Raw genomic sequence first — 27,240 nt, forward strand, 5'->3', positions numbered from 1 at the left:
CTCCGCCATCGAGATTACCCCGCATGAGGATGATCTTTTATATGCGCATTAGGATGACCTTTATGTGCGCCCCCCATGCGTGAGTATTGTCACCCCATCTGCCTTGCGTTTTTGAAAACCCCCTCTGCTGGCACTGTCGGCAGCCTGGTCATGCCATTTGATCTCTCCCAGGTTCAGGGAGTGCGAGAGATAGAGACTAGCGGAAACTAGACTCGGAAGACATGATTTGTCCTTACCATGAAGACATCGACTTCACTTTCCCAACGATATTCGAAGTGTCTTAGGACCTGTGTCTTTGGCCAGCCTGCTGCTAGCGAACAATAGTTTATACCCTGCCGTGATCGGGGAACGCGAGACGAGGTGTGACGGATGTGGAGATGGTGGGATCCAGAGGCAGTCCAATGAATTAATTGAACTCTGGTTCATTACAATATGGCCACGTTATCTTTCATTTTTGTCGACGTCAGGGAGTTGAGTGCAGTTTAGGGAAGTTGTCCCCTGCAGAGACAGACGACTGAGATGAGGGAACAAGCTGTCAAATGCCTATCCATCAGCCTGTTCGGTCACCAGCACGGGGTCAAGGCATTCTTCAAATATTGGCCCGGCAAGATATACTGGCACTCAAAAGTATTAGTACAAGTCTCTTCAGAAGGTCGCGCGTGGTGCTCCCGTGGTAAAAGTGCATATCACGATATCTATATTCTCAATCCCCGAGAAGAAAGAAAGTGTTTATACCTGGGGAGAGTGTGACGTACAGCGATGGGGCGGGGATTACATAACCCACGCCCAGCCCCAGGCCGTAAACTAACTGGCATTCTGATCGCATGTCCGCATTCGCATTCACCTTCCCATCCTCCCACCTTCTCCTGCTCCTGCTGTCCCTTTTATCCTACTCCTGTCTATGGATCAGGAGCTGTTTGAATCCCCGCCTGATATTCTAGCGCATCGTGCCTTTCTGTTGCTCCCATCCACGAATTCCCCTCTCCGCCCCTCCCCCTTTCCGACCAGGTGTTTAAGGGCCGATTCAAGCCACTGAGTCCGACACTCCCCTCCACATCATCACCTCATATCCGCCATGGCCACCCCGGTAGCGGCCCCCGAAGACCAGAGCCGTCTCCTTGAGGAGGCATTGGGAGTCGTGCGGCAACAGTCGCAGATGATGCGAAAATGCTTGGAAACTCCGGGGAAATTGATGGATGCGTTGAAATGCGGGTAAGCTTGAGCTTCGGATACTCCAGGCAGCAATGACATTGGGATCGAGATAACTGATGTCTTCTGCCAATTGCTTCAGGTCCACCTTGGTATCCGAGCTACGAACCCCTAGCCTGGGTCCGAAACAATACTACGAACTTTACATGGCCGTCTTCGATGCCCTGCGACACCTCTCCGTCTACCTGAAAGAGAACCACCCGGTTAACCATCTAGCGGATTTGTACGAGCTCGTTCAATATGCCGGAAATATCATCCCGCGACTCTATCTTATGATTACCGTAGGTACGGTATACATGTCTGTGGAGGATGCGCCGGTCAAAGAGATTATGAAGGACATGATGGAGATGAGTCGAGGCGTGCAGCATCCCATCCGCGGGCTGTTCCTGCGGTACTATCTGTCCGGGCAGGCTAGAGACCACTTGCCCACAGGCTCTGGAGACGGTCCGGAGGGCAACTTGCAGGACTCGATCAGCTTCGTTTTGACAAATTTCGTCGAGATGAACAAGCTGTGGGTGCGACTCCAGCACCAGGGCCCTTCTCGCGAGCGCGAGAAGCGGATGCAGGAGCGCCGGGAACTGGAGCTGCTTGTTGGTAGCAACGTTGTGCGACTCAGCCAGTTGGTGGATCTGGAAGGATACAAATCCGGTATACTACAGGCACTGCTGGAGCAAGTCGTTCAGTGTCGTGATGTTTTGGCGCAGGAGTATCTCCTCGAAGGTAACATGACGCAATTGTCTGTCGAAGGTCTGGCATGCTAATTGAGGGTGCAGTAATCACCAAGGTGTTCCCTGACGAGTTTCACTTGCACACCCTTGATCTCCTGCTATCCGCAATCAGTCGACTCAACCCCCACGTGGACCTGAAGAAAATTGTCATTGGATTGATGGACCGCTTGTCAGCTTATGCAGCTCGTGAGACCGAGTCGTCCGCCGAGCCCGATGCAAGAATCAAGAAGGAAGAGGAGGCTGTCACCAAGCTCCTTGGGAACCTCAAGGTATCTGAGGAGACCAAGAAGGAAGCGCCGGAAGAAGCAACCCAGGAGAACGGCGTGGAGCAAGCCGCAACGGATAACGCTGAACAGGCTGAAGCTACGACAGAAGGCGAGCCCACGGCCAATGGCGACGACAAGGCTGGAATTCCAGCCGATGTCAAGCTGTACGACATCTTCTATGAACAAGTGGTTAACCTGATCAAGAGCCGCGGTCTCCCTATTCAAGACACAATGGCGCTTCTGGTTTCGCTTGTCAACCTGGCTCTTAACACCTACCCGGATCGCCTAGAATTTGTGGATCAAATCCTCGACTTTGCGACTAAAGAGACTGCGACGTATGCCGACCACGCCGACCTGCACTCTGCCCCGACACAGCAGAACCTTTTGCACCTCCTTACCGCACCTCTCCGTTCCTACGCCTCCATATTCACGGCTCTTGCCTTGCCCCACTACATCCCACTTCTGACTTCGCAATCCTACACGACCCGGCGAGCTGTCGCAGGCGAAATCGCTCGCAGTCTTCTCAAGAACCGAACTTTCATCACGACTACGGAAAACCTCGACCGCGTGCTGCAAGCCCTAAGGGTTCTGATCAAGGAAGGCACTCAGCAGTCTATGGGCTATCCTGGCATTCAGTCTCAGCGGCGAGGTGAGACTGATGAGACCATTGAGGAACAAGGGTGGCTTGCACGTCTGGTTCATCTGATCCAGGCCAAAGACAATGATACCCAGTTGAAGGTAATGCCTCTTCCCAAAACGATATGACCACCACTAACCTCCTTTTAAGTTACTCCAAGCAACCCGCAAGGCCTACCTCGACGGTAACGAGCGTATCCGATACACAACACCGGCCCTGGTCACGAGTTCGATCCGTTTGGCACGCAAACTCAAGGCCCGCGAGCACTACGACGACAACTGGCAGTCGCAGTCTTCAGCCCTTTACCGGTTCATGCACCAGTGTGTCAACAACCTCTACCAGCGTGTGAACCCTGGTTGTGCTGATTTGTCCCTGCGTCTGTTTGTGATGTGCGGAGAAGTGGCGGACCAGACGGGCTTCGAAGAGTTCAGTTACGAATTTTTTGCACAAGCCTTCACCATCTACGAGGACTCCATCAGTGACTCACGTGCTCAGTTCCAAGCCGTCTGCGTCATTGCGGGAGCTCTCCACGGCACCCGCGGGTTCTCCAAGGAGAACTATGATACCCTCATTACCAAGGCCGCTCTGCATGGAAGCAAGCTGCTGAAGAAGCCCGACCAATGTCGCGCTGTATACCTAGCCAGTCACCTGTGGTGGGTTGTCGAGAACCCCCAACGAGGCGAAGAAGACCCCAAGAACGTAAGTCCACCTTCATCTAGTGACATCCCACAGTCAATTTCTAACATCAATCAGCTCTACCGCGACGGCAAGCGCGTCCTCGAGTGCCTCCAACGGGCCCTCCGCGTCGCAGACGCCTGCATGGACACTGCCGTGTCCGTGGAACTCTTCGTCGAGATCCTCAACCGCTACGTCTACTACTTCGACCAACAGAACGAAACCGTCACGATCAAATACCTCAACGGCCTTATCGAACTCATCCACTCCAACCTCCAGACGGACGAAAACGAGCCCAACCCCAGCCTGGAGGGCCCGAAGCGACACTTCCAACGTACACTGGATTACATCCGATCCCGAGATTTCGAAGGCGTAGTCACCGATCCCAGACAGTGAAATTGCATGACCCTCCTCCCGTATGAATGAGCGATGTCACCTACCACTACCACTACAGCCCATGTATCCCCAAACATCCGTTTGCCCTGTTTTTTTTTTTCTATTCTTCTTCTTTCTCTTCCAGCCTCGCGCGTGTAAGATTCCCTGTCCGTTCTCTCTCCCCACCCACGTCTATTCCTTCTGCTTCATGAACCGATTATCACCCTACCCTACCCTACCCTATCTTATGTCCGCCCTCAATTCGAGTCGATTATATCAATCAGTGTATCATCATCTTCACATCATTATCATACCCTATTTTTTTTTTCACCTTTCTTATAGTTGCTAGGGAGGAAAATTTGATCTCCGATAGAAAGCTTTTGATTCCATTCTACTTATATCATATTCTGCTATTCTAATTTACGTCTACTGTTATCATTGATAGTATCCTGCAATTTTCTATCCTAGGATAGCTTCTACTTTAGTACTACTGGGCAGAGACTGAAGACACCTAAAAAATGGTGCTTACTACGTAGTGAGTATTAGGTAACTAGTTGGTTGGATACTAGTATATTGCCTACGATGCCTTACTATCTAACTAATCAATACTTCATACCTTATCTGGTCGCCACTACACAAATTTTACAATAACCCCACCGTCCAAAATTGAACGGTATGAACTAGAAAAAGAAGGAAGAAGAGAAGGTAGAAGAAGTTTAAGTACGGAACGATCAGGATCAGTCAATCAATTGACCACCTGATAAAGATCCGATTCGCATCATGCAATTGTTTTAACACGGAGTTTCAAACGAACATGAGGTATTTGGGAGCCTTTTGGAATAATGCTCCTTGGGAATCGCTACATAAGGGGGAAAAAGGGAAAAGCAAACAAGAAAATGGCGGGGGTTTCACTTTCAGTACACCCACCTGGATTTCCGGTGGGGAAGTGGTGCAAGCAAAAACAAGCAAAGCGAAAAGAAGAGAACAACGTAACGTACATGACATGATTGATGTCTGTTCAATGTGCGTATGAAGAGAAGATGGAAAAGGGGAACTCGGAACACGAGGAAGCTCATCAGTGATGTGGTAGGGTGGAGGAAGATAGGAATGAGGATGGAAGAGGGTTTGATGACATGATGGACGCTTTCATTCGGTAGAGTAGGAGGAATTGATGGAGAAGGAATAGATGACGGAAAAGGGAAGAAAGTGAGGATGTCATCAATGATTCTCGTGCCATTGCAACTGGAAGCCTAGAACCCCGTAGGGGAAGAAAACTGTCGGAGCACGGATGGTGTTGATGAGCCGATCCCGCCGAACGCTGGAAGACTGCTACTAGGAACCGGACTGCCGATTTCCCCTGGAACAATGCTGCCTCTGTGACCTGAGGACGCACTGTTTGTGTCCGGTTCGAACTTGACACATTCCCCCGTTTCATCGCTCCTGATTGAGAACGATCCGCCTCCGTTCTGCGAGTTGCCTTCCGTGTCGCAGATGTCCAGCATTTCCTTCAACGAGATCGGAGGCTCATTGGGCGGCCGTAGCTGATTTACCTGACGAAGGACAACGTTCACATCATGGTACCCACTGGCTCCCTTGGAAGGGCTCATCATGTTGAGTTGCTTGCAGGCTTGGATGACCAGCAGTCGTATCGTCACGGGCCGAGAGGCATGCGCACGGTGGTGACCGCCGGGAGCAAATGCGTTGTTGGACCAGCCACTTCCTATAAAGGTCGTCAGTTGATGGCACAGAAAGGACTGACGTCGAGGTGAAACTGACCAGGTCCTGTTCCCCATGTGGGAGCGCTGGGGAAAGGAGACGTGCCGAAGGGAATCTGTGTACTCCACGTGTTTCCTACACTCGGGCCAATCGGGAAACCACTATGCTTGGCTGCTATGAAGTTGTCAGCTTATGCGACAGCCATGACTACTTGTCAACGGTACTTACCTAGGGGATCTGCGAAGAGGGACGTTCCTGCAAAGCTGGCTCGGGTCGGTCCAGGGAAGGTGCCAGGAGCAGTCGCGCCAGGAAGCGACTGGGAGAGATTCGAAGTAAACGGAACATCACTGTCATCGAGAAGAGCACTGCTGCCCAGATGCGCACTTAGATCATCCACATCGCGCTGCGCTGACCGGTTGTTCTGGTCTTGTTGGGTGCTTGACGGGCGCTTGATAGGGCTAGGCCGGGAGATTGGGAAGGCATGCGCATCCAGAGGCGACCGCTCAAACGAGCTGGACGGCTGTCTGGAATGAGCATGAGACAGCCCGCTCGGCTGCGCAGCGAACGCATTGGTTATGGGCTGCTGATGGAATGCTAGACCATGTCCTGGATCGAGCGGAAAGCCACGTCCCGGAGGCATAGGACGAGTTCCGTTCATGCTTGGAAGCACGGGCAGTCCACTTGGCGCAGGAAACCCTCGCAGTTGGTTCATCAGCGGGCCCGAATGCGGCGGGTATGAAGGTAAGTCATGACCAATCGGTGGACGGGAGACCAGGCCCAACCCAGGCGGGTTCGATGGCGAGAATCCGGGTGGATGAGGGCGGTTCAACGCACCAAGGGGAGATAGGGGAGTCGAGGGCTGGGGGTGGTGAAGCAACGGCGGTTGTCCATGGCCCTGCTTGGACGTAACGCTGGACGCTCCTGACGACTGCGACGGCGCCATCGATCGTGGGGAAATGGATACTTGTGATGGCTCGGTGCTTGCAGGCTGGGACCGCGGAGACGATGTATGGGAGCCCTGTTGAGACGGTTGCCGCGGCCTGGCAGGTGTCGGAGCTTTGGGGACAATAGGAGTAGCAATTTGGTAATGCGGCGACTGCAAGTATGCAGGGAGCGCCTGGGCGTGTTGCAAGCTGGCTGGGATCGGAACCGGTCCTGTATGCGACACTCGTTTCGCTTGGGGATCGCGTTTCTCCTGACCTTCGTACTCGGTCTTGGGGGCGGCCTCCCGACGTGTCTGCGCATCCTTGACTTGACGTTCTCGCTCATCCTTCGTCTTCTTCTCCCGCAGGTCGTTTTGCCGTGCTTCTTCTCGTCGCTTCTTCTCCAGCTCCTTCTGCTCTCGTTGCTTTCTCTCAATCTCAGCCTGTCGCTCTCTTTCTTCGCGCAACCGCTTTTGCTTCTCCGCCTCCTTACGGAGACGCTCCGCTTCTTGGGCTTTGCGTTCTGCTTCTCGCTTCTTCTTTTGTTCCTCGCGCTTCCTCCTTTGCTCTTCCAGCTTCTTCTCCTGTTCAGCCTTGGCCGCAGCTTCCTCGGCCGCCTTCTCCGCCTCCCTCCGCGCCTTCTCTTCCTCCTTGGCCTGCTTTTGGAGCTTCTTCTTATCCTTCCTCTTCTGAGCCTCCCGCGCTTTCTTGGCGTTTCGTTGCTCGTTCCGCGTTTGCTCCTCCATGAGTTCCTCGATCAGTTTCTGCTGACGTTGTTCTGCGACCTTTTCTCGATAGGCTGTCAAGACGCGCTGCTCGAACATTCGGGCCGCAAATATTTGAAACATCCGTCGGCCTTCCTCCATGCGTTGCTCTTCCGTCATGGCGTCCTGCAGAAACGAGTCAGCTTGCACTGCATCACCACCCGGCCAGTTCCCGGAGCTGACCATTTCATCCTCCTCATAATCTTCATCTTCCTGACTATCGTAGTCCTCATCCTCTTCCTCGTCATAATCGTCGTCATCTAGAGGACCGTGGTTGTGGCCGCCATGGAGGGATTGGTGTGCTGCTGCTATGCCGTACTGGGTATCCTCTTCACGTTGCATTCGGCGCTCAGCTAATTGCTCCATCATGTCGATGAAATGTTTCCCGTCGTTCTTTAACAGATCGTCCGCGACTGTAAGGATGCCATCTGCAAGTGATGCAAAGAGATTAGTATCTAGCTTCCGAGAATTTAAAAAGCCTCGGTCGTCGCCTACCTTTGACAGTTAGACTATTCCCAAAGGCGAAGAAATCCGCGCGAGCTGCACGGGTCTCCTCGTCTTCGTAATCGTCGTCGCTGTACGGCTCGTCATCCTCATCATCTTCATCGTAGTCCTCCTCCAGATCCTCGTCGTCTTCCGGCAACTCATGAATTCGGCCTCGAGAGGGATGAAATTGGCCTTGCGTCCGTGTATGTTGACCGGGTGATCGTAGAGGCGGGTGGTATAAACGCGGAGGCGGGACCATGGGCGGGCCCTTCTCGAACGAGCCTTGGTTGTTGTTGGCGTACTGTTCCAACTCCTCATAGTAGGCGTCGTATAGTACTTCCAATTCCTCCTCGATGGCTGTCCTTTTCCTCCCACATACGGTACAACTGCACGAGTGTTTCTGCTGCTCCTTCATCTTTTTCAGAACCGCATCCTTTTCAACCTTGACGAGCTGGCGTCGCTCCTCCTCCCCAAGCTCAAGCCAGAACGTCTTGATGTTCTCTCGCTCTTCTTGCGTGGAGGTGTTCCAAATGCTGCGGTCCTTACCCGTCTTCAGAAGCGTATGAGGCAGATGCGGCGGTAATGGCGGGGGCAGATGCTGTGACATGGAGACAGAAGGGGTGGATAGAGGAGTCGAACTTTCATCGCCCATGGTCTGCGAGCCGGCCCGATTCTTCTTTCCTTTCTTCTTCTTGGATTTCCGAGCCGTGGCATTTTGTTGGCCCGGTTGCCCGTTTGACAGACTCGGCGGGCGGTCGTCCAGATCATGTGTCGCGTCGTGAATTTCCTCATAGTACGTTTCGCCGTTGGCGCGTTCGTCGAGGTCGTGCTCGTCGGATACATGAGACGCTGGCGCGGTAGGGCTCAGACCGTTCTGCTCAGACATGTCCGCGGAGATGTGGCCGTTTCCGAACTGACGCTCCGCAGCCAAGCGGGCGGCCTGTTTTTGTCTGCGTTTTTGCTTCTTGCGGTTAACCGACACGGGTTTGGAGTCTGATAAGGGAAGTTGGTCGTGGTGGTGGTCGTTGGGCGCATGGGCCTCGCCGTTCGTGGCGTGTGCAGGGATGGATGTCGACGCAGGATCGGACATTGTGGAACCGGGATTCGGCCGGGGCGTTTGCGGCGGAGCCATGGGAGAAGTGAGGACTTAGGAGGCTATGATAGCGATGGGTAGGGAGGACGAAGAGGGCGGGCTTCTCAGTCTCCTAGGATGTTCCGACCTAAGCACCATGCTAGGGAAGCGTTCCGGCGGGAAAAAGTCAGCAGGAGGGTACGGCGGAGATAGCCAGGTAAGAGATAGTAGCGAGGGTGTAGACTCAAAGCTCACCGGACAGCGGTCGGGGACGAAGGCTGAGGAGATTATTGGGGATGGAGGAAGGGACAAGGGGGAGGCCCAAATCCAGGATGTCTGGTGAATTAACACGAGGCAGGCGAAAATAGAGGCCGCGGGTGGAAAGCAAGCGCCCAGGTGAATTGGGGTGAATCCCAAGGGTCGACAAACGGGGAACGAGGGCGGAGAGGGGTGGAAAGGACCCGGGAACCGCACGACAAGAGGGGAGAGAGAGGGGGGGGGAGGATAGCGTTCAATCCCCCAACAATCGGGGGAGATATGGAACAAGCGGGGAGGAGAAAGAGGATGTGAAAAGGCGAGACGGATGACAGCGAGTGAATGCAGCAAACCGGAGATGGGAGGAGGGGATTCGGCGACACAGGCGCAGACACAGCGAAGATGATGGGGTTTGGATGGTGGACCTTGACGCCGGGCGTTGGGCTCTGGATGGTTGCCGTGCCGCTGGCCGCAACTGGATTAGCCGCCGCAAGCGAGGTTGCTCGCCTCAGTTCTCAGGCTGAATCTATCTATTCTGCCTACATATAGGGATCAACTGTGTCTTATTCTACATATATTCTATATATCACATATATCACATCTTTTTTATGGAAATTACCACCAATCAAAATAACCTGGACTTACCATCCCCTCTATATTAAAGTTCACACTTGTCAATCTGCCCACCATAGAGATCTATGCAATCAAGCGCCCAACTTCAAGATCACCTGCCTAGTCTTTAAGCGCCCTTTTTGCCAGCCACCCAACCAGTCAAACAGCCAAAAACAAACATGTATTATATCTAAACCAAGCTTTAAATCCGAGAGGTAATTCGTAGCGTTCTCCAACCTCCCACTGCGTACCTCGGACTACCGTCGGAACTTAACCTCTAATATGACCGGGGTTTTGGGCTATTATAGCGTTCCCTCATCTTCCTTCTTCCTAACTCTCCTGCGGGGTCACCAAAAAGCCAACCCCCCAAAAAGAGGGGGGTTTTAATCTCATGATCGGCGCGCGCGCATTCCATCCTGACGTGATCTGACGCTGTCAGCCCATCCGGAGTAGATTGCACAGGTATCCCTGGATTGGGGTAAAAAATGTTGATCGATTGAACAGGCTTGTTTTTCTTGAAAGTGACATGCCCTGATGGGCAGGTGACTGCAGGTGTTCGTTTGGTTTTAGCATAGTTGGCATGGATGTCTCAGTGCGGAGTAATCAATCTCCCCACTGACCGCCGGTGTCTCTAGTACTGTTGGTTAGCTTGGCATAAGCTTGGTATCACACAATTGGGGGCATTATTATTGCTGATTGCAAGGGTTCTCTTGTGTGTCATTAGATCCTTTTGAAGGGCAGTGTTATTCTTGGGATGATTGTAAGGGACGTCGTCTTCTGAATGTGAGGGGAAACAACTTAGTACCATGTGAAATTCAAAAGTGTGATAGGTGCTATAGCCACTCACTGTAGGTTTAAGATGCCGAACTCAAACATTCGTAACTACAACTATCTATAAATGCTTTGAGACATACAAATCACTTTACGTGAAACACTCAATAGGCAGAACTATCTGAGTCTATTGCAAAAGTCTGTTCGAATTGGTCGTGCGGCTACAGAGTAGCGATCAAAATATAACCTAAAGTAAAAAAGATGATGTGTCTATAAAAGTTGAAGATGGTGAGTCCTGCGATCCTCCTGGCTGACCTATCTCGTAATCCAATGCTGATCCGCACTGTTCCTCCGCAATGCCTGCTGGCTACTCCCGCAAAATACCCGCAATAGCACTCGTAAAGAGCACAAGTTTGCATACGGTTGGAAGCCAAATGGAAGACCGAGAGGCTCCAGAGCATGTCATATACACCACATCAACATGATCAGGGCAATCGACTAACCCAAAATAGATCTCCGACCATACGAGGGCGCTCACGACTGTCACCGAACCGAGACACGGCACGGCATTTGACGGCCTACGGGGTCATAGCCAGCATCTTTCCTGTCCCCTGATACTGGTAGTGGTGCCCCTGTCTCGGTCCAGAAGCTGTTGGTGGTCCTTTCGCCTCAAAGTATTCCGGAGATTGGCAGGCCAGATGTCATCCATGTTAATCATCTGTGCGTTGTATGGCCCAATAATCGATGCGAAACGTCTGGAAACCGTGTGGAAATATCATAGCGCCATTTCTGCCCGCAAATGTTGAATGAAATTGCTGTGTCAGGTCGCAGTCAGGAGCTCTGCCTCGCGCATGCCGAGTTCTGTTCGGTCGCCGGAAAAGTCATACTCATCACCGCTGCTACTGTCATCCTCTTCCGTGAACGTCGCAGAGATCAGTTCGGCATACAGGGACTCGGTTGGCTTCCTCATGACCGTCCCTTTAGGTGTCCGGAAAAACCCGAGCTGCGGTGGACACAAAACAATCCGGGATCGCTGGATTTTTGCGTGCTCGGAGGCAACGGAATTGGCTTCGACGACAGATGGCCAAATGGCGTCCAGTAGCTCGTCTCTACTCATTTCTTGATAGGAGCTTTGCCTGGCTTCAATGAGAAGCACTGGTTCGGGACGACCATTCCCCACAATCAAAGCCCCTGTAACATGAGGATCTCCTCTCAGGATAGTCTCCATGGGAATAGGCCACACTTTGAGCTCATTTTCCAGCACGATTATATCTTCGGTGCGCGAATGAAAGTGCCACAAACCAGCTTTGTTGGGATGAGGCTTGAATAGATCTTTAGTGCGCCACGTGTGTACCTTGGGATAATTATGAGCAAGGGATAGATATGGCCGTGAGCTCTCGACTGGGTGCAGAACCAGCTCATAGACGTCATCACCCACAGCCTCCATCTCAATTTCCGGCAGATTGTTGAACTCGATATATTGCCACTCTCCTGGCTGGGGATTGAGCGCCTGGATGTGACATGTCTCAATAGAGCCATACATCTGGCGTATATTTGTTACCTCACTGAGCTTATTCCCAACACTAGGTGCCAACGCCGCTCCACCACAAAGGATGAAATCAAGCCGTCGTGCCTGGTCATAAGCATCTGGCTCAAGCATCCACTGCTCTACCAGAAATGGGGGAACATAGATGGCTCGTATCTGCGGCTGTTGTTTCATGATGGAGCTCAGCAGGGCCCCGCTTGGTGGGACAGTAAGAGGACCCATGACGAAAGCAGCCGTACGTGAGATGAGAGGCAAAAGGGTGAATGCATGGAGGCCAGCGAGCTGTTTATCCATGAGCTCAAGAATACGAAGGCCGCGTAGAGTTACTTACGTGGTGAGGCGGAAAAGGGGAGTAATAGCGTCCTGGTGGAGAGAAATTGAATTGATCTGCATTCTGCGCACGACGTCCCTCTGGGACAGACATGAATGTATCATTATCAGCGCAGGCGAGAGTGCCGTGGGTGTATTGGACCAGTTTTGGCTGGCCTGTTGTGCCGGAAGTGTGCAGAATCAGACAGCGCTTGTTCTGGAATTCTTTAAAAGAAGCATTCCAGTGGAATGGAGGGGACTTGGACTTGAAAAGCTCGGCCAGTGTTGGCACCGGCAAAGATTGCATGAAGGGGTCGAATTGCTGAAGACTTTCTGCTGCCGAGCACATGACGTCCGCATAGAGAAGGCCATAGACGTTTGCTTCCTGCAAAAGGCCCAAATTCTGGATGGGGGTGTTTTGAGGAGAGACGAACATTGCCTGTCTCATGGGTCAGTATCGGATACTATTTCTAGAGAGAATAGACACATACATTCCACCCGCACTTCATGAGCGCCAGCAGCAAAATGGGGTAGCGGAGGTCAGGGGGGCCAATGTAGGCCAGTGTTGTCTTTTTGGGCACTCCGTCAAAAGCGCGTTCAAGCCACCAAGCCATATGGTCTACTGCCGTCGCCATCTTTTTCACGCTTATGTCTTTGTAACCATCCATGACGCTTTTCGTCTTGGGGATAGCAGCGAATACGCGATCGGGCTCGTCATGGGCGTAGTAATCGAGAATGTCAGGAAGCAGTCGATGTCCTCTAAACTTTTCCCCGCCCCGAACCCACGACTCCGTGCCGTTACAAGCAGCCATTTTAAAATATGGTAAAGACCGCCTAGTTCTCTAGTAGATGGGATCTGAGAAGACCTGCCGATCCCCAAGGCCGTGTCTGAAAATGAGGTTGTTGTCGCTTGTGATATGACTGCCCGGGGGAAATTGGCCGTGGCGGGCTAATTCAAACTCTTGTGGTGGGTAGGCAGTCAGTCAGTAAACCAAGTGCAAAGGACCTTAGCCCAAGCAAATGCCACAGACTGGATGCGACTAAGCACGTTTTCACCCCTCGTGGGAATCCATCGACCTGCGTGTCTAGGTCTGCGCTAAATTGGTCTTTCGTTCAATGATAGTTGGGCGACCCGTGCCTGCAATATGCATAATTGAGCCCGTGGGCCGCACCAGGAACCTCCGTGAAGAAGGAGGAAACTAAGAGGAAGACTGCCGTACTGTAAGTGTAATCGGCTGAACGGACCGGAGGAAGGTTCAGTCAATTGTAACTACTAACTGACTAGCAAGCACACTGAGAGTGGGCTCTTTGCTCGGAAATGGCCGCTGTCCCGCGCCACGACGACTGGCGGGCCGCTGGCACTTGTACCAACGAGTCTAGTAGTTCATACGCTCTTTTCGTTTGGCACCCCCCCAATTGTGCGCTCTTTGATGATGGCCAGGTTTAACTTAGGACCAGCTTATCGTATGACACGGACGTACAAAGGCGCAAACACCCCTTTCATCTTCTGCACTGCACCATGTGGCGCCTGGATGGCCATGAGGTGCTCCGCAGTTGTCTCGACTATTTGGTTAGCGGAATGATAGAAGCACTAGGGAATGCCGATCAGCCTGGCCCAAGTGTGCGCCCGTGGAATTGAAGGCTGCTCCACAATTGCATCTGCGATTGTCGTTTCCAGATCAATTCCGCTCCGGTGGAAGTTGGCATGTTCCGGCAGCCGGCCAAGATGGAATTTGCGATTGACGTCTTAACGGGCCGGCTCACCATGGTTGAAGGGTGGAGGTTAGAATTTGCGGGAACATCATTGATCGAACCCCAATTGCAGGATTCTTCCAAGAGCCGATAGAGGAAATCCTGGGAGACTAATGACTTCATTGACCGGCCACTTCCTTCCTGAAGCGTCAGGCAAAGTCTCAATTTTGATGTTTTGTGTCCGTCGGTTTTATGAACCGCGCTTGGAAATAAGCGGTGACGGTTACAGTAGATGCCGAAGGAAGCGAGGCCAGAGATAAATGGCCCCCATAGATCCGTAGAGGCCATCCGGTGAGACCATCATTGGGTACGGATGATAAATGCGCAGTCCGGGCCCGTTTCGCTCGATGCTTTGATTCGCAGAACGGTTAATGGCGCATCCTCGCGCGCCCCGAATTAATCGACGGCGTCCGGAGAAAACGCCCGACCCAAAGGTCATGGCTAAAGGATGGTCCTAGTATTAAGCATTTCACTGCTAACGGCTGCCAAAAGCCATCTTTGCCCTTGAGATGGGTGACGGCCAGAGCTTATTGCTGAGCTTTTTGAGCAGATGTAGACCAACACTATATGAAGGGTCCAGCCACAATGAGCAGGTGCCAACGAAGCATCTGCAATCGCGGGCGTATCTCCTCCAATTCTATATGTTATGCATCGCAGACTCGTCGTCAATAAGTGGACTCACAGCCGATGTCTGAGAGATAGAGACACTGTTGAGAAGAAAAGCATTAGACCTGCTATACCAAACCGAGGAGCACCATCAAACCTCTGGTAAACTATTCTATCGAGTATGCAACAATCGAGAGAATCGTCACAAGGCGGTTGATTTGAATGATAGCCCATAGGCACATCTTGAGTGTCTAGAGCATGCGTCGGGTTGTTGAGAATCGGACTCCGTCCATTCGGTCAGTGGTCGCATATTGCGAGTCAGGCAGATAAAAATTGAGAGAGACAACAAGAGACGAGACGCTTCTAAGACGATCAGAGACCCACGGCGATCTTGTTAGTCTGATTAGCAGGCACTGAGATGAAGCAGGCATATCACTATTAGAGGCGCTCGGTGTTCAACGTCGGGAGCATGAATCGAATGGTTCAGCTTTCAGTTCGAAAAGGATTCACCAACTGGCTGTTAGGTGATCTAGCTGAGAGTAGGATCCCGATTTTGGAGAGGGGAATGCAGATAATTTTCATTTGTATGAGCCGGTCGCGCTCATCTTCGGCTCTCGACACTAGAATTGCCTAATTTATGCAAGAGAGCTGCGCCGCAAGCTGGACTGCAACCAGATGCGACTATCGTACGCTAGTGAGAGGGCCAGACCACGACATGGGTTTCTAGTAGGGTCGTTAAAGTGTGATCGCAGAAGATAGTAATACAGTCAGTGAGGAGATGAAAGCGGTTAAGTAAAAGTTGATCTCCACGATGTGTTTACTACTCATGATGGGTGATTTCGGGGTTTTCTTTGTCCTAATACGCCTCAGTCCCTCCCGCCGCCCCATTGAATATAAATAGCATCAGGCCCACTGGGATAGATCATGTTGTTGGTAATCCTATATTTACTACCGAGTTATGAGTGTGTATAATCAGTAAATATGTCCAGTACAATAAATTGATGTGTACTGTCCAGAGTTTGCTTGGGCCATTGACCAGGTTTTGAAGCCTTAACGCAAAATCCTACCGGAGCTTGCTGATATTGCAATTCGTGCCTAGCCAAAAATAAGATTCTTAATGTACTGCCCAATCTTGCTCATTGTTCCGGTATCTGCCTCATAACCAACAGCCGCCCTCGCCCGATCTTCTTCATCAAAAGCAGCTGCCGCCGAGAAGTCCATTTCTGACGGCCGTACCAGCTTGGAGCGATAGTAGATCTAAACGAACGGTCAACGTATTTCAGTGAGACTTTCCGATGATCATCACTCACCTTGTAGCCGAAGTAATCTAGGAAGAATAGAGGCGCCGCGATGTAGGATGAAAACCAACTCTTTGCAGACCCTTTCTCGCCGAAGGGGAAGCACGCTAAGTAAAATTCGCATCCTGCGATGAAGAGGACCACAACGAGACCAAGATACTGGGCGTAAGGAGCCACTCGGTCTCGGAAAGGCAGTGTCTTTTTATCAATACCCTGCGCAGCAAGACCCTGTCGGAATCGGATGTGGGAGATGAAGATTCCGGACCATTGGAATAAGGCGGATACAGATACCCGTGGGATGTCAGTATAGGATATCAACGATCTCAAATAAGTGAGATACTAACCAGGGATGAGAACCAGCCATAGACGGTAGCTCCGGTGTCGTTACAATTGAGGTAGCATAAAGCCCCTCCTATAGTGAGGCTGAGGGCTAGAGAGACGTAGGGCCTTCCGACAGTGTCTTTGCGGCCAAAGAAAGGATGCAAAATGGCCATGTCAGACAAGGCTGCAAGACTGCGACTAGCGATATAGGCACTGGTGATGCCACAGCTAATCACTGTCAAGAATATGAAGCCGTTTATGATGTGCGCTAGCCACATCACGCCTGCACGCTCAATGGCAATGACGAATGGGCTTCCTAATGTGCCACTTCCATTGATGAGGTTTTCATCATCATAAGGGACACACATTCCCACAAGCCAAATGTTGACCACGAAGAACGAAAACATGCGCCAAAACACGGGGTATACAGTTCTCTTGATGGTACGGCGGGGGTCCTTGGCTTCTCCAGCAATGACTGCGATATGCTCTCCGCCACCGAAGCTGAACAGAGCTTGGACAAACGCCTTAGAGATACCTTTGATGCCGTTGTTGAATGCGCCGGGATTGCGCCAGTAGCGAAATTCGATTGGGCCATGTGTGGCCGGGATACCGCCCGAAGTCATGATGAACATGAAGAAAATCATGACAAATATCGCCAGAACCTTGACGAAAGACATGATATACTCAACATGACCGTAGACCCGCACACCGAAACAATTGGCTACGGCAATGACTACCAGGAAAATAGTGATATACGCTGCAAGTGGGACAACCTCTGTTGCTGGCCAGAATTCAAGCACAGAAACAGCTGCAGTTATTTCGGCAGGAATACAAATTACCCACTGCCAGTAACGATCAGTCGCCCATACATCGTCTTGATTTGGCCGAGCTACCTACCGAGAACCAGAAGTTGATGCCGACTGCGAATCCAAATGCAGGCTCCACGTATTCAATACATTGTCTGATAAAGCCTCCATGGACCGGCTTGAATGTCGTCATCTCACCGATAGAGGTATACTGCAAGTACACTATGAATCTAATAATGATAGGTTGGCATGTCAGCAAACCCGCAGCTGTAGCGCAGCTTGATAGACTTACGCAGTGATTGTGTATGCAACGGCGATGCCACCAGGGCCAGCTACATGCTGCAATTAGTTGCAAAATTCTTGGCCGCTTCGCTCAGGGGAGCCTCACCATACTTCAGTGCAGTACCTGTACCGACCCATCTAGATGATATTGTCAATTAAAGTGAGCCAGCAGCATATAGGGTTCGTCCTACAAGCCAGTTCCCACACCAGCGCCGAAGGTCATCATCATAATCTGACGACTACCGAGCGACCGGTGGTAACCAACATCCTCGTTCGCTCCTAAGAGCTCACTGTCTCCCTTGGCAACATCTGTCTTTTCAAGGTCGGTGTCGACAACGGTGTCTTTGACGTCCACTATCTTCGGCATTGTAACGATAGCTTACTCCACTGACTACATGACCATCGGAGAGAGGGCCTATAGCGGCATTTTATATGTTAGTTCTGGTGAATGTCACAAAAGGTATGATAAGTGTCATTGGCCATTATAGCCGTCGTATCTGGAAAGCGGCAGCGAAATGGAGACATTGCGTCCGAGATAAGCTAGGTTGGAGCTTTGATAGCGACTCGCGGCGTCAACAGCCAGTTGTAGATAATAGTACGGAGTAGTCCGAGTCTTTCCCCATTTCTGTATGAGGAAAAGCTGGAGTTTACTGGAAGCAAAAGTGGGGTTGCTGATCATCTGTTCTGTATGAACCCTGTCTCCTAGTTTGGAGTCAGGTGTATAAGAAGGTAGACCAATGGCTTAGGCAAGTCGAACGAACGCTAAACTCTCAGTCACTCCCAGCTCTTCTCATTTGATCCCTACGATAGATCAGCACCAGCACCAGCACCATGACCGGAAGTAAGAATGTGGTGTTCGACATTGTCGGCACGCTGGTCTCCTACGATGTCCTCTTCGAAGCGATCGACACGCAACTGGGCGACCGTCTCCGTGCGGAGGGAATCAAGCCTTCCTTATTAGGATACACATGGATCGAGGTTGCGGAGCGCGAGTACACATATCTGAGCTTGTCAGGCCAGTATAAGACATTCGCTACTTGTCTGGAATTGCTCTTCTGGCGAATGCTCAAGATGGCAGGCATCCAAGACCCGCGAAGCTTTGCCACAAAGAGCGATCTCGAGTTTATCATGAGTAGGTATGCCAAACTTGGACTCCGCCCAGGAGCGGCCGAGTGCGTCACTAAGTTGCGTGATGCTGGGTTCACTGTCTGGGCACTCACAGCGGGGGACGCCGCGAGAGTGGGGGGATATTTCGCCAACGCTGGACTCGAATGGCCCGCAGAGAATCTGAAATCCTGTGACTCGCAGGGAATAGGCAAGCCAGACTTGCGGGTGTACCAACCGCTCCTCGAGCAGCTCTCCCAGCACGGACAACCCTGGTTTGCTGCTGGACATATGTGGGACGTTTCGGCGGCTCGCCGTGCGGGGTGAGTACAGATGCACTAAATGATGCGTTATCGCGGTGGATACAGGACTAAGCTCACACATGATACAGGTATAAAGGAGCGTACTGCACCATCTGGGAAAAGGAGCCAATTGTGGAATTATTTGGAGAGATGGAAGTCATGGCAGACACTCTGCCAGCGATGGCTGACAAGATAATTGCTGCGGAAAATAAATGAGAAGGGAGAAGTTGACGGCCGAGAGGCAGGCATATCGGCACTAGCTTGGTCACTAGATATTACTAGCCTGGGAAGTGTGTCAGCTACTGATAGATATGATACGTAGCCAGTGCAGTACTTCCTGTAAGATAATAGCACATGGGGCCTATCTTGCAGATCCATTTCGTTTCTGATAATACCCCAAAGAATGTTTATCTTCCACACAGACTTACTTACTATTGGAAACAGACATCTCGCTGGATCTACTGCTATCTGCCCTTCTGATGCATTTCCTTCCACTCCTGTTTGGAATACCATCCCACCGTCCTCTCCGACTTTTCGGTAAACCATTCATCTTGCAAAAGATCTTTCGCGGTAGGCCGATTCCTTGGGTCAAGCTTCATAATCCTAAGAACAAATGCCTTGTCTGCATCACAAATCTCCCTTTCATGCAGGAGCCGAAACGGTTTCAGTTTTTCAGGCGGGATTACAGACATAATGCACAATACTTTCTTGTGTCTCCTAATCGCAAATCTCTTTGTAAGAGATAGGGAACGGTCCAAACCACTGGTGATGAAGCACCAGGATCTTGACATCGTATAACTCGTCGCCTTCTGGTACATCCGGCTCAAATATGTGGAAATTGAAACCCCAAATTAGATTAATCAGCTATTGATGCATTAGCTTTGCCATCACATATCAAGGGATTAAAGTCAACTAACCGTCACCCCAAAACTCCAGATGTCTGCAGCAGTGCCCCACGGAATCTCAAGATGAACCTCAGGGGCCCGAAAGAGGCTTGTTCCGGTCCGCACACCATCTTTAGCGTACTCCGAATCAGTAGTGACAACACCCCCACAGTCGGCCAGTTGAACGTCTGGAAATCGACTCTCTCCATTGCCGTAATTTACGAGAATGTTGCTTGGTTTTGTATCTGGAAGCAATGTCAGGACAAACACTATGTGTGGCGACACGGGATATTCTCAAACCTGTGTGAACATAGCCATCCTCATGCAACAATTGCAAGGCTTCCAGTACATTCTTCGCCACATACTTGATTTCTGGCCTGGTAAGTCTTTGCTTCCTAGACGCCCGTGTCACGTCGTCATCAAGATACTTCAGAATTATAGCCGGGGGCTCCACTGGATCTTGGATCTCATCCAGGAGGGGGCGCAGGTTCGGGCAGTGACCTTGAAAACGATTGAGAACGTCACGCTCATTGTGGAGGCGCCAATGGCCTTCAACGCTCTTCACGACAACGGGTTTCTTGTGTTGATTCCTATCGGTCACGGCTAAGTGTTCTAGATGGCTTATACCGGGCATGGCCAGCACTTACACTGCAAAGTAAACGAATTCCAAAATCTGCTGGGTTACTTTATAGATACCTACTCTACCTTTAAGACGTTGACCCACAGAAAATAGAGCCTTGGCTGGCATTGTACATTTTCTTGAGCCGCACCTAGGGAGTAGGAATTAACATGGGAACCCGTGGCATTCAGAACCGCGCCAAGGTTCCAAGCAGGTTATGTAATAGGCTGGTACTGTTTATCACAAGTAATCCATAACTCAACAGAAAGAGGTTGCCAGAATTAAATTATGCAGAAAAAGAAGAAGTATGGCTGGAAGCCGCATTAGCTAGATCACTGGGAGAGACCACAGATCTGAGAAGCGTTAACATGGAGGACTCATGTGCTGATAAGCCTATCCTGAGATGTTCGAGTCATGTCTCCACCCGACAGAATATACCTTCAAACGGCTGTGTATTCTTACTCCATCATTTGCCCACCGGAGATGCTTCTAGCCGTCAGTGTATGAGACATAAAATAAACACCAGCCAATGGATACCGTCCCCATGAATTTGTCTACAAGGTATCGCAGGGAAAGTGGCCTAATTGGATAGGACCAGCAAGAACGCCATCACATGTCAGTTGTTGCTCTTCGCCGATCACTGCTACTTTGTACTATTCTCTGATAAGCTGATAGACTCAGTAGGCCGCGCATGCACAGGAACAACTCATTGTCACCCACGAATCATGCCCACTTATTCTATCTCGATCATGTCGATGTTTAAAACAAGAAAGACATCGCCACTGCTTTGGGTCAGGTACATATGATGGATATGGGTGAGCCACAGGAACGATCGTCACTTCTTGGTATCATGTACCAGTCTAAACCTATTTGGGTAACTCCCTCCACGGCCTCCCCCGGTCTCCGCGGGGACTAAACCCGATACTATCAGGTACTGATTTTGAGATTGAAGTATAAGACGAGCGATGGCTGACTGGCCTCATCAGCAATCCACTTTCAATCCAAGCACTTTTCCAAGTAATATACCAATATGCCTGCTGTACAGAAGGTGAGTCTACTCTCTTTAGCTATATGATCTAGCTAACATGCCTAATCAGGCCATCATCATCGGTGCAGGTCCCGCCGGCCTCGCTGCCGCCCTCCAACTGCACCGTAACAACAATATTGCCATTACCGTATACGAGTTACGCCCGGAACCAACCACCCTGGGTGGTGCTATAGGTCTATTTCCAAATGGAATGCGCCTGGTTCATCGACTAGGGCTGCATGATGAAGTTGTCGCACGCGGATTCTCCGTCACCGACATGGAGATGCACTCTCTGCCAAACGGTGACATTGCCAAAGTCGACATCTCTCGCTGGGCAAGCCAGAAAACTGGCTTCGGATACTTGCGTATTCGTCGCAAAGACCTTCAGAGTGTTTTCCTTGACGCCGTTGCAAAAGACCAAATACCTGTCCACTACAACAAGCGCATTGTCTCCGTCACCGAGTCGCCAACAGATGTCACCGTGACCTTTTCCGACGGCTCAACTGATACAGCCGATATCCTGCTCGGATGCGATGGTCTTCACTCTAGTGTCCGTCGACTGCATGTCGATCCGTCCATTGTGCCCGAATACTCCGGTATCGCGGGAACACAGTCCGTCATTGACTGCACAGGCCTTCCGGGGGAGCTGAGTACGCATGCCAACGCCTTTCTCACCCGCACGGGTATTCTGGCGATGATGCCGTGCTCTCCGTCTGGTGATAAGCTCTTCTGGTTCTTCTCCCGGGAAACCCCTATCCCTCACTCGGAATCTGGCAATGCGCGAGACGGATGGGAGGAGCGACGTCAAAAGGAGGTTGCGGAGTACAAGGATACCATTCTGAAGATTATCGGCGAAGGCAAGGGTAAATGGCCGGAGGCACTGACGGAGATGGTGAATCGGACGGACGTCGTTGGGTTTTATCCCATCTTCCGGCTCCCGCTGGGCGGGAAGTACCATACATCTCGAACGGTGCTGCTCGGGGATGCAGCGCATGCGATGCAGCCTCATGCGGGCCAGGGAGTGTCCATGGCATTGGAGGATGTGTTTCTGCTATCGCGGTTACTGAAAGACGATCAGCGGAGCTTGGAAGATGCATTTGCCAAATACGAGGCGATCCGCAGACCGCGCATCACGGAGATATACAATCTGGCTGCCAAGAACGGAAAGAAGCGAAAAGATGTCAGTCCGTTGGGGTTGTGGGTGAAGGAGAATATGGCGTGGGCTGCTTATGGACTATATAACCGGTTAGGGTTGGAAGCTTGGGGAATTGGTCAGAAGCATTTGGTCTATGATATTGATGAGGTGAAGATCTGATTGATTCGGACTGGCACATCTTTTTTTTTTTTTTTTGTTTTTTTTTTTCTTTTTCACCTTTCTTATTGTGAATATTTTCGGAGGGGTTCGGACTCTCTACTCATTCCTGTACCTTAATGCGGCGCTAATAGCGATGTCTCGGAAGCATTTATCATGTTGGGAACTCCATTCACCGGGAAGCTCTATGAGTGGTCTATTTCAAGCCTAGAATATACGCAGCGGTACCGGGGTATAATGTGTCGTATTATCCATGTCCTAGGGGGGTGTAGAAAGCGCAGACACAAGCTGGCCAGGGATGAATGTAGTGAGATTTTATGTCATGCATTGACTGGAGACGAGGACAGCCCTGCTCAGTGCTCAGCCATAGTATGATGGAGCTCAATCCCCTGAAGTGGCTGTACTGTGTGTAAAGGGGATCGGGGTGATTACTGGTGCCAGGATTTAGGGCGCCGTAACTAGTTCTGAATCTACTACTCATGCATTCCCAGCTCTAAAGGTAGACGGAATACGAGGAACTGATTCAAGAAGGAAGGTGAGTGAGAAACTGTCAAAAACTGTTGAGAGTTTAGCAGTAGTATCTAGTCAGTAGTTAGCGATTATCCAGTGGATCCTAAATGGAGTGCATTTTTGTGTGTGTAAGTTTGACCAACAACGGGTTTGACTGGGTCAGGGCAAGAGAGGGAAAAAAAAAAAATAAAACAAAAAAAGAAACATCCCACCATCTCCTCCACCACGAGGATGACTGGGGAAAATAGAAACAGAAAAAGGAAAAGAAAAATTGAAACCGGGAAACCGGACTTGCCCATTCATCGGCATCCCCTCCCTGCCAGAGCATCCGGGGGGCTATAAATATACTAACTGCCATGAAATGGATCAATGGTCCAATGGTAAAGCAGCAGTGCCAGGCCCCTTGGTCCCGGCGTGATCCCCCTCTCTTTTCTGGACCAACGCGCTCTTTCTCTCTCTCTCCACCCTCATTATAGTAACAGCGACTATCGCGAAATAAACCACCGTCTAGCCTGCAACGTCTGAGACAAATCTCTAACCTTAGTAACAAGCGGCCGTGCGGTGACGATTCTTCAGCTGGGCCATCACTGGGTCGATCCCTCCTTCCCTTTGATTACTATGGGGGAAGTCGTTTAGCTGCCAGTGGGATTGGTTGGTTGAGCTGTGATGCTGGGCGTCCATTTTGATGCTATTTGTGCCCATTCGGTCAGCGTGGTGGGAGGCCGTACCGATTCATGTATATATATGGAGTGAGATGCCTGGATTGTGAGGGTACAAGGATGCATCTATTCTAATTTCTAAATACTCCTTCATATTATCATCATCATCATCATCATCATAATCATTACCAGCTGGCTCCCTCCCTGCCTCGTCATCTCCTCTATATCAAATGCTATTATAGTGAAGCTAAGTTACTACTCAAGTTACTTCCCGTCGACTTAACCACGGTTGAGTATTTAATCGTGTTTGAAGGTGCGTATCCGTTTATTTCCCACCCCCCAAATCTTTCAATTGTTTTCTCGTTTCTTTCCCTTCCGGATCAGCGTCAGCCTCAACGCTCGACCGCCTTCCCGAAGGAACGAGACAAGTCTTTTGCTGGGCCCCCCCAAATCCACTTCTCCCAGATTATCATCCATCCATTCATTCCCCCGGCAAAAGCTATCCACCCCCTCCCCATTTTCCCTGGCTTCCTCCTCATTCTTGTATTCTTTAATTTTTAGGGGGAGGGGCTTCATCAACTATTTTTCAATTTTCTCCCCTCCTTCCCACAAATCGCATTTCCCCAAAAAAACTTCCCACCGAATTCCTCTTACCTTATCCTTGACCATTGTCCCGACCGCAGTTCTGGCCAGCCTTGCCTGCTGCTGCCTGATTCTTATTCCGTTCCGGGTTCCGCCAGGGCTCGTCAGCGCCCTCGCATTGCCTCGACCCATTCGTGCATTCTCGCTTCATCGATTCAGGGATCTGTGATCCCCAGCCGGTTCGTGAAAAAATGGCTCAACAACAGACTGATAATGTGATGCGAAGGTATGTTCCCGCCCTGTTGTCTGTCGTTCCTGGGTTCCGGTGTGCACCTGAGGCCATCATGTTATCTACTGCCGATTTCTGGTTCCCGTTATCAGCCCACCCGCTGTCACTCGACCGGATTGCTCGTATAGAGGGGGTGCGGGGGTGCAGCCAGCCCCAATGCATCATCCATGCCATGAACGAATGGGGCATTGAGCTGACCTGCATGTAGGAAGTTGGTGATCATCGGGGACGGTGCCTGCGGAAAGACCAGTCTGCTCAGCGTCTTCACCCTGGGCTATTTTCCAACCGTAAGTCAACCCTCTTCTCCAATGCGCTGATCGATGGAGTTTCATTGGCTAACCGGTTTCTGATCTGTAGCACTATGTTCGTACCTATCACCTCCTTCGCTGACTACTTAGCATGCATCTGACTGTCGCGTGTCAACCAGGTTCCGACGGTGTTTGAGAATTACGTGACGGATTGCAGAGTGGATGGCCGTTCGGTTCAATTGGCACTATGGGATACTGCTGGTCAGGAAGATTACGAACGATTGCGTCCGCTCGCTTATTCCAAGGCGCATGTGATCCTTATTGGGTTCTCCGTGGACACGCCCGATTCGCTGGAGAACGTCAAACATAAGGTTGTCTGACCAATCTGTTACTGCTGGACTGCGCTGACCGGTTCTTGTAGTGGATTGAAGAAGCGAACGAACGATGTCCGGGTGTTCCTATCATCCTTGTCGGATTGAAGAAAGATCTGCGGGAAGATCCTCTGGCCGTCGAGGAGATGAGAAAGAAGTCGCTAAAGTTCGTGACGTCTAAAGAAGGAAGCGACATCTCAACGCAGATCGGAGCACGCAAGTATCTCGAGTGTTCCTCGTTAACCGGCGAAGGCGTCGACGATGTATTCGAGGCGGCCACGCGTGCCGCGCTCCTGACGTTCGACAAGCGAAAAAGCTCATGCTGCATTGTGCTATAATGGGGAAATGACGACTTTGCGATAGATACGTCGCCGACTCTGATGGTATTTCAGCGATTTGCATGCCAGCCATGATGGGTTTATTTGCTATGCGCTTCGAGCATGTTGCACTTGCAGTTGCCGCGCGACACGCGTGTGCCAGTTTGAATTGGATTTCGAAGAAAAGGGAGAGTGAAGGTGACGGATGTTGATCGATATATCTTGCATTTGCGGCGTTTGGGAGGGCCTCTTCTTTTGTGTTCGAATATCATGTTTCGCATGTTGACATACCCTTGGTCTCCGGGGGGGACACGCTTGGTGACATTCGTTCATTTGGTGTTTGCCTTCTTCAGTGTCTTCTTTGCCTGTTGTCAGTGTTGTTTGCCTTCTTCTGTGTCTTACTGTCACTAGCGGTTATACCTGTATTGAAATTGTATCCACCAGTCTATACTACACTTTACACAGTAGACACAGTAGACACACAGTACCTACACAATAGACTGACCGAAAACAACCCATAATATAGTAACATATTGTACAAACAGATAGACAGAAACATACATGACAATAGTAATATAACAAACCCTCAACTAACCCCCTCTATATTCTACCCCATTCCCATCCCCAATCCCCCTTCTCCTCCATCACATTTCCCCTTTCTCCTTAATGAAAAACCCCCTCTCCTCCTCCTCCGGAGATATCTCCTTCGGAGATAGGAACCATTTAATCCCTCTTCCACTCATGATTCCACCCCTCCCTCGCAGGCCCATCCGTCTGCAACCGGGCATACTCAATGGGGACCAAATCCCTAAACACACCCGTCTTAATCATACTCTTGCGGAACAATTTCCCGCCATCGCCCGCACCAGTACGCAGTTCCTCACAGGCGGCTTGCATCGCCTGCCACTGTCTCTGCAGCTCCAGCTCGTGCTTCCGCCGCTGCTGGCCCTGGTAGAGGTTCCATGCCCGGTGGATCGTCCAGTGTCGGAGGAAGCGGGTACGCGAGAAGCGCAATGGGCGGGGAGTGAGGGGGTGGTGGAGGAAGTAGCGGATCAATGCTATTATTTTGGGGTAGTGGTTAGTAGGTGTGGTTGGAATTGGGGGGAGGGATTGGGGTTGGAAGGGGGGTACGGACTGATTCTGCGGTCGCCGCGGAAACCGGACTCCTTTCGCTTTTGGAGCGTGGTGGTTGTGCTGAATTGGTTGGTTTGGTATTGAGGCTGGAATTGAGATTGGGTTTGGCGGAGAGTGTTGGTGATGGTGTTGCTGGTGCTGGTGAGGTTTGGGCGGGTCATGGGGATGCGGAAGACGGATGCCAGGGAGGCGAGGACGGGGGAGAGGGTGCGCATTTTGATTTTTCTTCCTTTCTTTTTCTTAGTTCTTCTCTCCGGTGATTTCTGGGTTGGGTGTTGGGTCGGGGGCGGTGGTGGTTTCTAAGAATGTTCGGAAGACAGACACTGCGCGCCGGAGCGGAAGTTTAGGTGGATTTAGTTGGGTCTGACTTACTGGGTTAGCCTGGTTGGCTTGCCTGGTCGGTTGGTTATCTGCCGCGCGCTAAGTAAGCGCCGTTTCTGCCTTTTTTGTATTCCGTGTATACTACAATCGGT

General features: G+C 51.0%; 9 protein-coding genes across 9 annotated transcripts; 4 read left to right on the plus strand and 5 right to left on the minus strand.

Moving 5' to 3' along the window:
• Nucleotides 1-855: 855 nt before the first annotated feature.
• BO87DRAFT_348580 (vacuolar protein sorting-associated protein 35) lies at nt 856-4,342 on the plus strand. Its single transcript, XM_025620972.1, has 5 exons — nt 856-1,212; nt 1,292-1,929; nt 1,983-2,941; nt 2,991-3,539; nt 3,594-4,342. The coding sequence occupies exons 1-5, from the start codon at nt 1,076-1,078 to the stop codon at nt 3,909-3,911; spliced, it is 2,601 nt and encodes an 866-aa protein (XP_025484449.1). The 5' UTR covers nt 856-1,075; the 3' UTR covers nt 3,912-4,342.
• A 689-nt stretch (nt 4,343-5,031) lies between these two features.
• Nucleotides 5,032-9,184, minus strand: BO87DRAFT_74805 (putative stress response protein Nst1). Its single transcript, XM_025629532.1, has 5 exons — nt 9,107-9,184; nt 7,789-9,011; nt 5,835-7,721; nt 5,667-5,780; nt 5,032-5,610 (listed from the first exon to the last, which is right to left on the minus strand). Exons 2-5 carry the CDS (start codon nt 8,909-8,911, stop codon nt 5,141-5,143), a joined length of 3,594 nt encoding a protein of 1,197 aa, XP_025484450.1. The 5' UTR covers nt 8,912-9,011; nt 9,107-9,184; the 3' UTR covers nt 5,032-5,140.
• Nucleotides 9,185-11,048: 1,864 nt separating this feature from the next.
• Nucleotides 11,049-13,506, minus strand: BO87DRAFT_348583 (AMP dependent ligase/synthetase). Its single transcript, XM_025620973.1, has 3 exons — nt 12,836-13,506; nt 12,367-12,783; nt 11,049-12,317 (listed from the first exon to the last, which is right to left on the minus strand). Exons 1-3 carry the CDS (start codon nt 13,154-13,156, stop codon nt 11,310-11,312), a joined length of 1,746 nt encoding a protein of 581 aa, XP_025484451.1. The 5' UTR covers nt 13,157-13,506; the 3' UTR covers nt 11,049-11,309.
• A 2,291-nt stretch (nt 13,507-15,797) lies between these two features.
• Nucleotides 15,798-17,776, minus strand: BO87DRAFT_454836 (uncharacterized protein; the record flags this gene model as incomplete). The annotated part of the gene is made up of 7 exons (XM_025628596.1): nt 15,798-15,959; nt 16,013-16,291; nt 16,345-17,163; nt 17,219-17,357; nt 17,420-17,459; nt 17,516-17,547; nt 17,601-17,776. 7 exons carry the CDS (start codon nt 17,774-17,776, stop codon nt 15,798-15,800), a joined length of 1,647 nt encoding a protein of 548 aa, XP_025484452.1.
• BO87DRAFT_372196 (haloacid dehalogenase-like hydrolase) lies at nt 17,773-18,851 on the plus strand. Its single transcript, XM_025622228.1, has 2 exons — nt 17,773-18,111; nt 18,171-18,851. The coding sequence occupies exon 2, from the start codon at nt 18,241-18,243 to the stop codon at nt 18,838-18,840; it is 600 nt and encodes a 199-aa protein (XP_025484453.1). The 5' UTR covers nt 17,773-18,111; nt 18,171-18,240; the 3' UTR covers nt 18,841-18,851.
• Nucleotides 18,852-19,279: 428 nt separating this feature from the next.
• BO87DRAFT_402961 (kinase-like protein) lies at nt 19,280-20,447 on the minus strand (the record flags this gene model as incomplete). The annotated part of the gene is made up of 5 exons (XM_025625725.1): nt 19,280-19,544; nt 19,579-19,679; nt 19,733-19,944; nt 19,985-20,289; nt 20,347-20,447. 5 exons carry the CDS (start codon nt 20,445-20,447, stop codon nt 19,280-19,282), a joined length of 984 nt encoding a protein of 327 aa, XP_025484454.1.
• A 911-nt stretch (nt 20,448-21,358) lies between these two features.
• Nucleotides 21,359-22,671, plus strand: BO87DRAFT_372198 (FAD-dependent oxidoreductase). Its single transcript, XM_025622229.1, has one exon. It carries the CDS (start codon nt 21,404-21,406, stop codon nt 22,658-22,660), a length of 1,257 nt encoding a protein of 418 aa, XP_025484455.1. The 5' UTR covers nt 21,359-21,403; the 3' UTR covers nt 22,661-22,671.
• A 1,988-nt stretch (nt 22,672-24,659) lies between these two features.
• rho2 (putative Rho GTPase Rho 2) lies at nt 24,660-26,139 on the plus strand (the record flags this gene model as incomplete). The annotated part of the gene is made up of 5 exons (XM_025620059.1): nt 24,660-24,694; nt 24,906-24,984; nt 25,055-25,060; nt 25,125-25,316; nt 25,367-26,139. The coding sequence occupies 5 exons, from the start codon at nt 24,660-24,662 to the stop codon at nt 25,652-25,654; spliced, it is 600 nt and encodes a 199-aa protein (XP_025484456.1). The 3' UTR covers nt 25,655-26,139.
• Nucleotides 26,140-26,269: 130 nt separating this feature from the next.
• On the minus strand, nt 26,270-27,089 carry BO87DRAFT_348595 (mitochondrial 54S ribosomal protein mL40). The gene is made up of 2 exons (XM_025620974.1): nt 26,769-27,089; nt 26,270-26,691 (listed from the first exon to the last, which is right to left on the minus strand). Exons 1-2 carry the CDS (start codon nt 26,980-26,982, stop codon nt 26,357-26,359), a joined length of 549 nt encoding a protein of 182 aa, XP_025484457.1. The 5' UTR covers nt 26,983-27,089; the 3' UTR covers nt 26,270-26,356.
• Between the last annotated feature and the right edge of the window lie 151 nt (nt 27,090-27,240).

This window comes from Aspergillus neoniger, assembly GCF_003184625.1.
Source record: "Aspergillus neoniger CBS 115656 unplaced genomic scaffold BO87scaffold_2, whole genome shotgun sequence".
NCBI classification, from domain to species: domain Eukaryota; kingdom Fungi; phylum Ascomycota; class Eurotiomycetes; order Eurotiales; family Aspergillaceae; genus Aspergillus; species Aspergillus neoniger.

What these genes read in the sequence shown, in the direction of transcription:
- BO87DRAFT_372198 (XM_025622229.1), top strand. Translation starts at nt 21,404, where the DNA reads ATGCCTAATCAGGCCATCATCATCGGTGCAGGTCCCGCCGGCCTCGCT.
- BO87DRAFT_372196 (XM_025622228.1), top strand. Translation starts at nt 18,241, where the DNA reads ATGACCGGAAGTAAGAATGTGGTGTTCGACATTGTCGGCACGCTGGTC.
- BO87DRAFT_348583 (XM_025620973.1), bottom strand. Translation starts at nt 13,156, where the DNA reads ATGGCTGCTTGTAACGGCACGGAGTCGTGGGTTCGGGGCGGGGAAAAG. An exon ending in TCATGAAGTGCGGGTGGAAT is followed by an intron (nt 12,784 to 12,835) that starts GTATGTGTCTAT and finishes CCCATGAGACAG; the next exon opens with GCAATGTTCGTCTCTCCTCA. An exon ending in CCCCTTTTCCGCCTCACCAC is followed by an intron (nt 12,318 to 12,366) that starts GTAAGTAACTCT and finishes ATGGATAAACAG; the next exon opens with CTCGCTGGCCTCCATGCATT.
- BO87DRAFT_74805 (XM_025629532.1), bottom strand. Translation starts at nt 8,911, where the DNA reads ATGGCTCCGCCGCAAACGCCCCGGCCGAATCCCGGTTCCACAATGTCC. An exon ending in CCTCTTCGCAGATCCCCTAG is followed by an intron (nt 5,781 to 5,834) that starts GTAAGTACCGTT and finishes ACAACTTCATAG; the next exon opens with CAGCCAAGCATAGTGGTTTC. An exon ending in CACATGGGGAACAGGACCTG is followed by an intron (nt 5,611 to 5,666) that starts GTCAGTTTCACC and finishes CGACCTTTATAG; the next exon opens with GAAGTGGCTGGTCCAACAAC.
- BO87DRAFT_348595 (XM_025620974.1), bottom strand. Translation starts at nt 26,982, where the DNA reads ATGCGCACCCTCTCCCCCGTCCTCGCCTCCCTGGCATCCGTCTTCCGC. An exon ending in CCGCGGCGACCGCAGAATCA is followed by an intron (nt 26,692 to 26,768) that starts GTCCGTACCCCC and finishes CCAAAATAATAG; the next exon opens with CATTGATCCGCTACTTCCTC.
- BO87DRAFT_348580 (XM_025620972.1), top strand. Translation starts at nt 1,076, where the DNA reads ATGGCCACCCCGGTAGCGGCCCCCGAAGACCAGAGCCGTCTCCTTGAG. An exon ending in ACAATGATACCCAGTTGAAG is followed by an intron (nt 2,942 to 2,990) that starts GTAATGCCTCTT and finishes CCTCCTTTTAAG; the next exon opens with TTACTCCAAGCAACCCGCAA. An exon ending in GCGAAGAAGACCCCAAGAAC is followed by an intron (nt 3,540 to 3,593) that starts GTAAGTCCACCT and finishes AACATCAATCAG; the next exon opens with CTCTACCGCGACGGCAAGCG.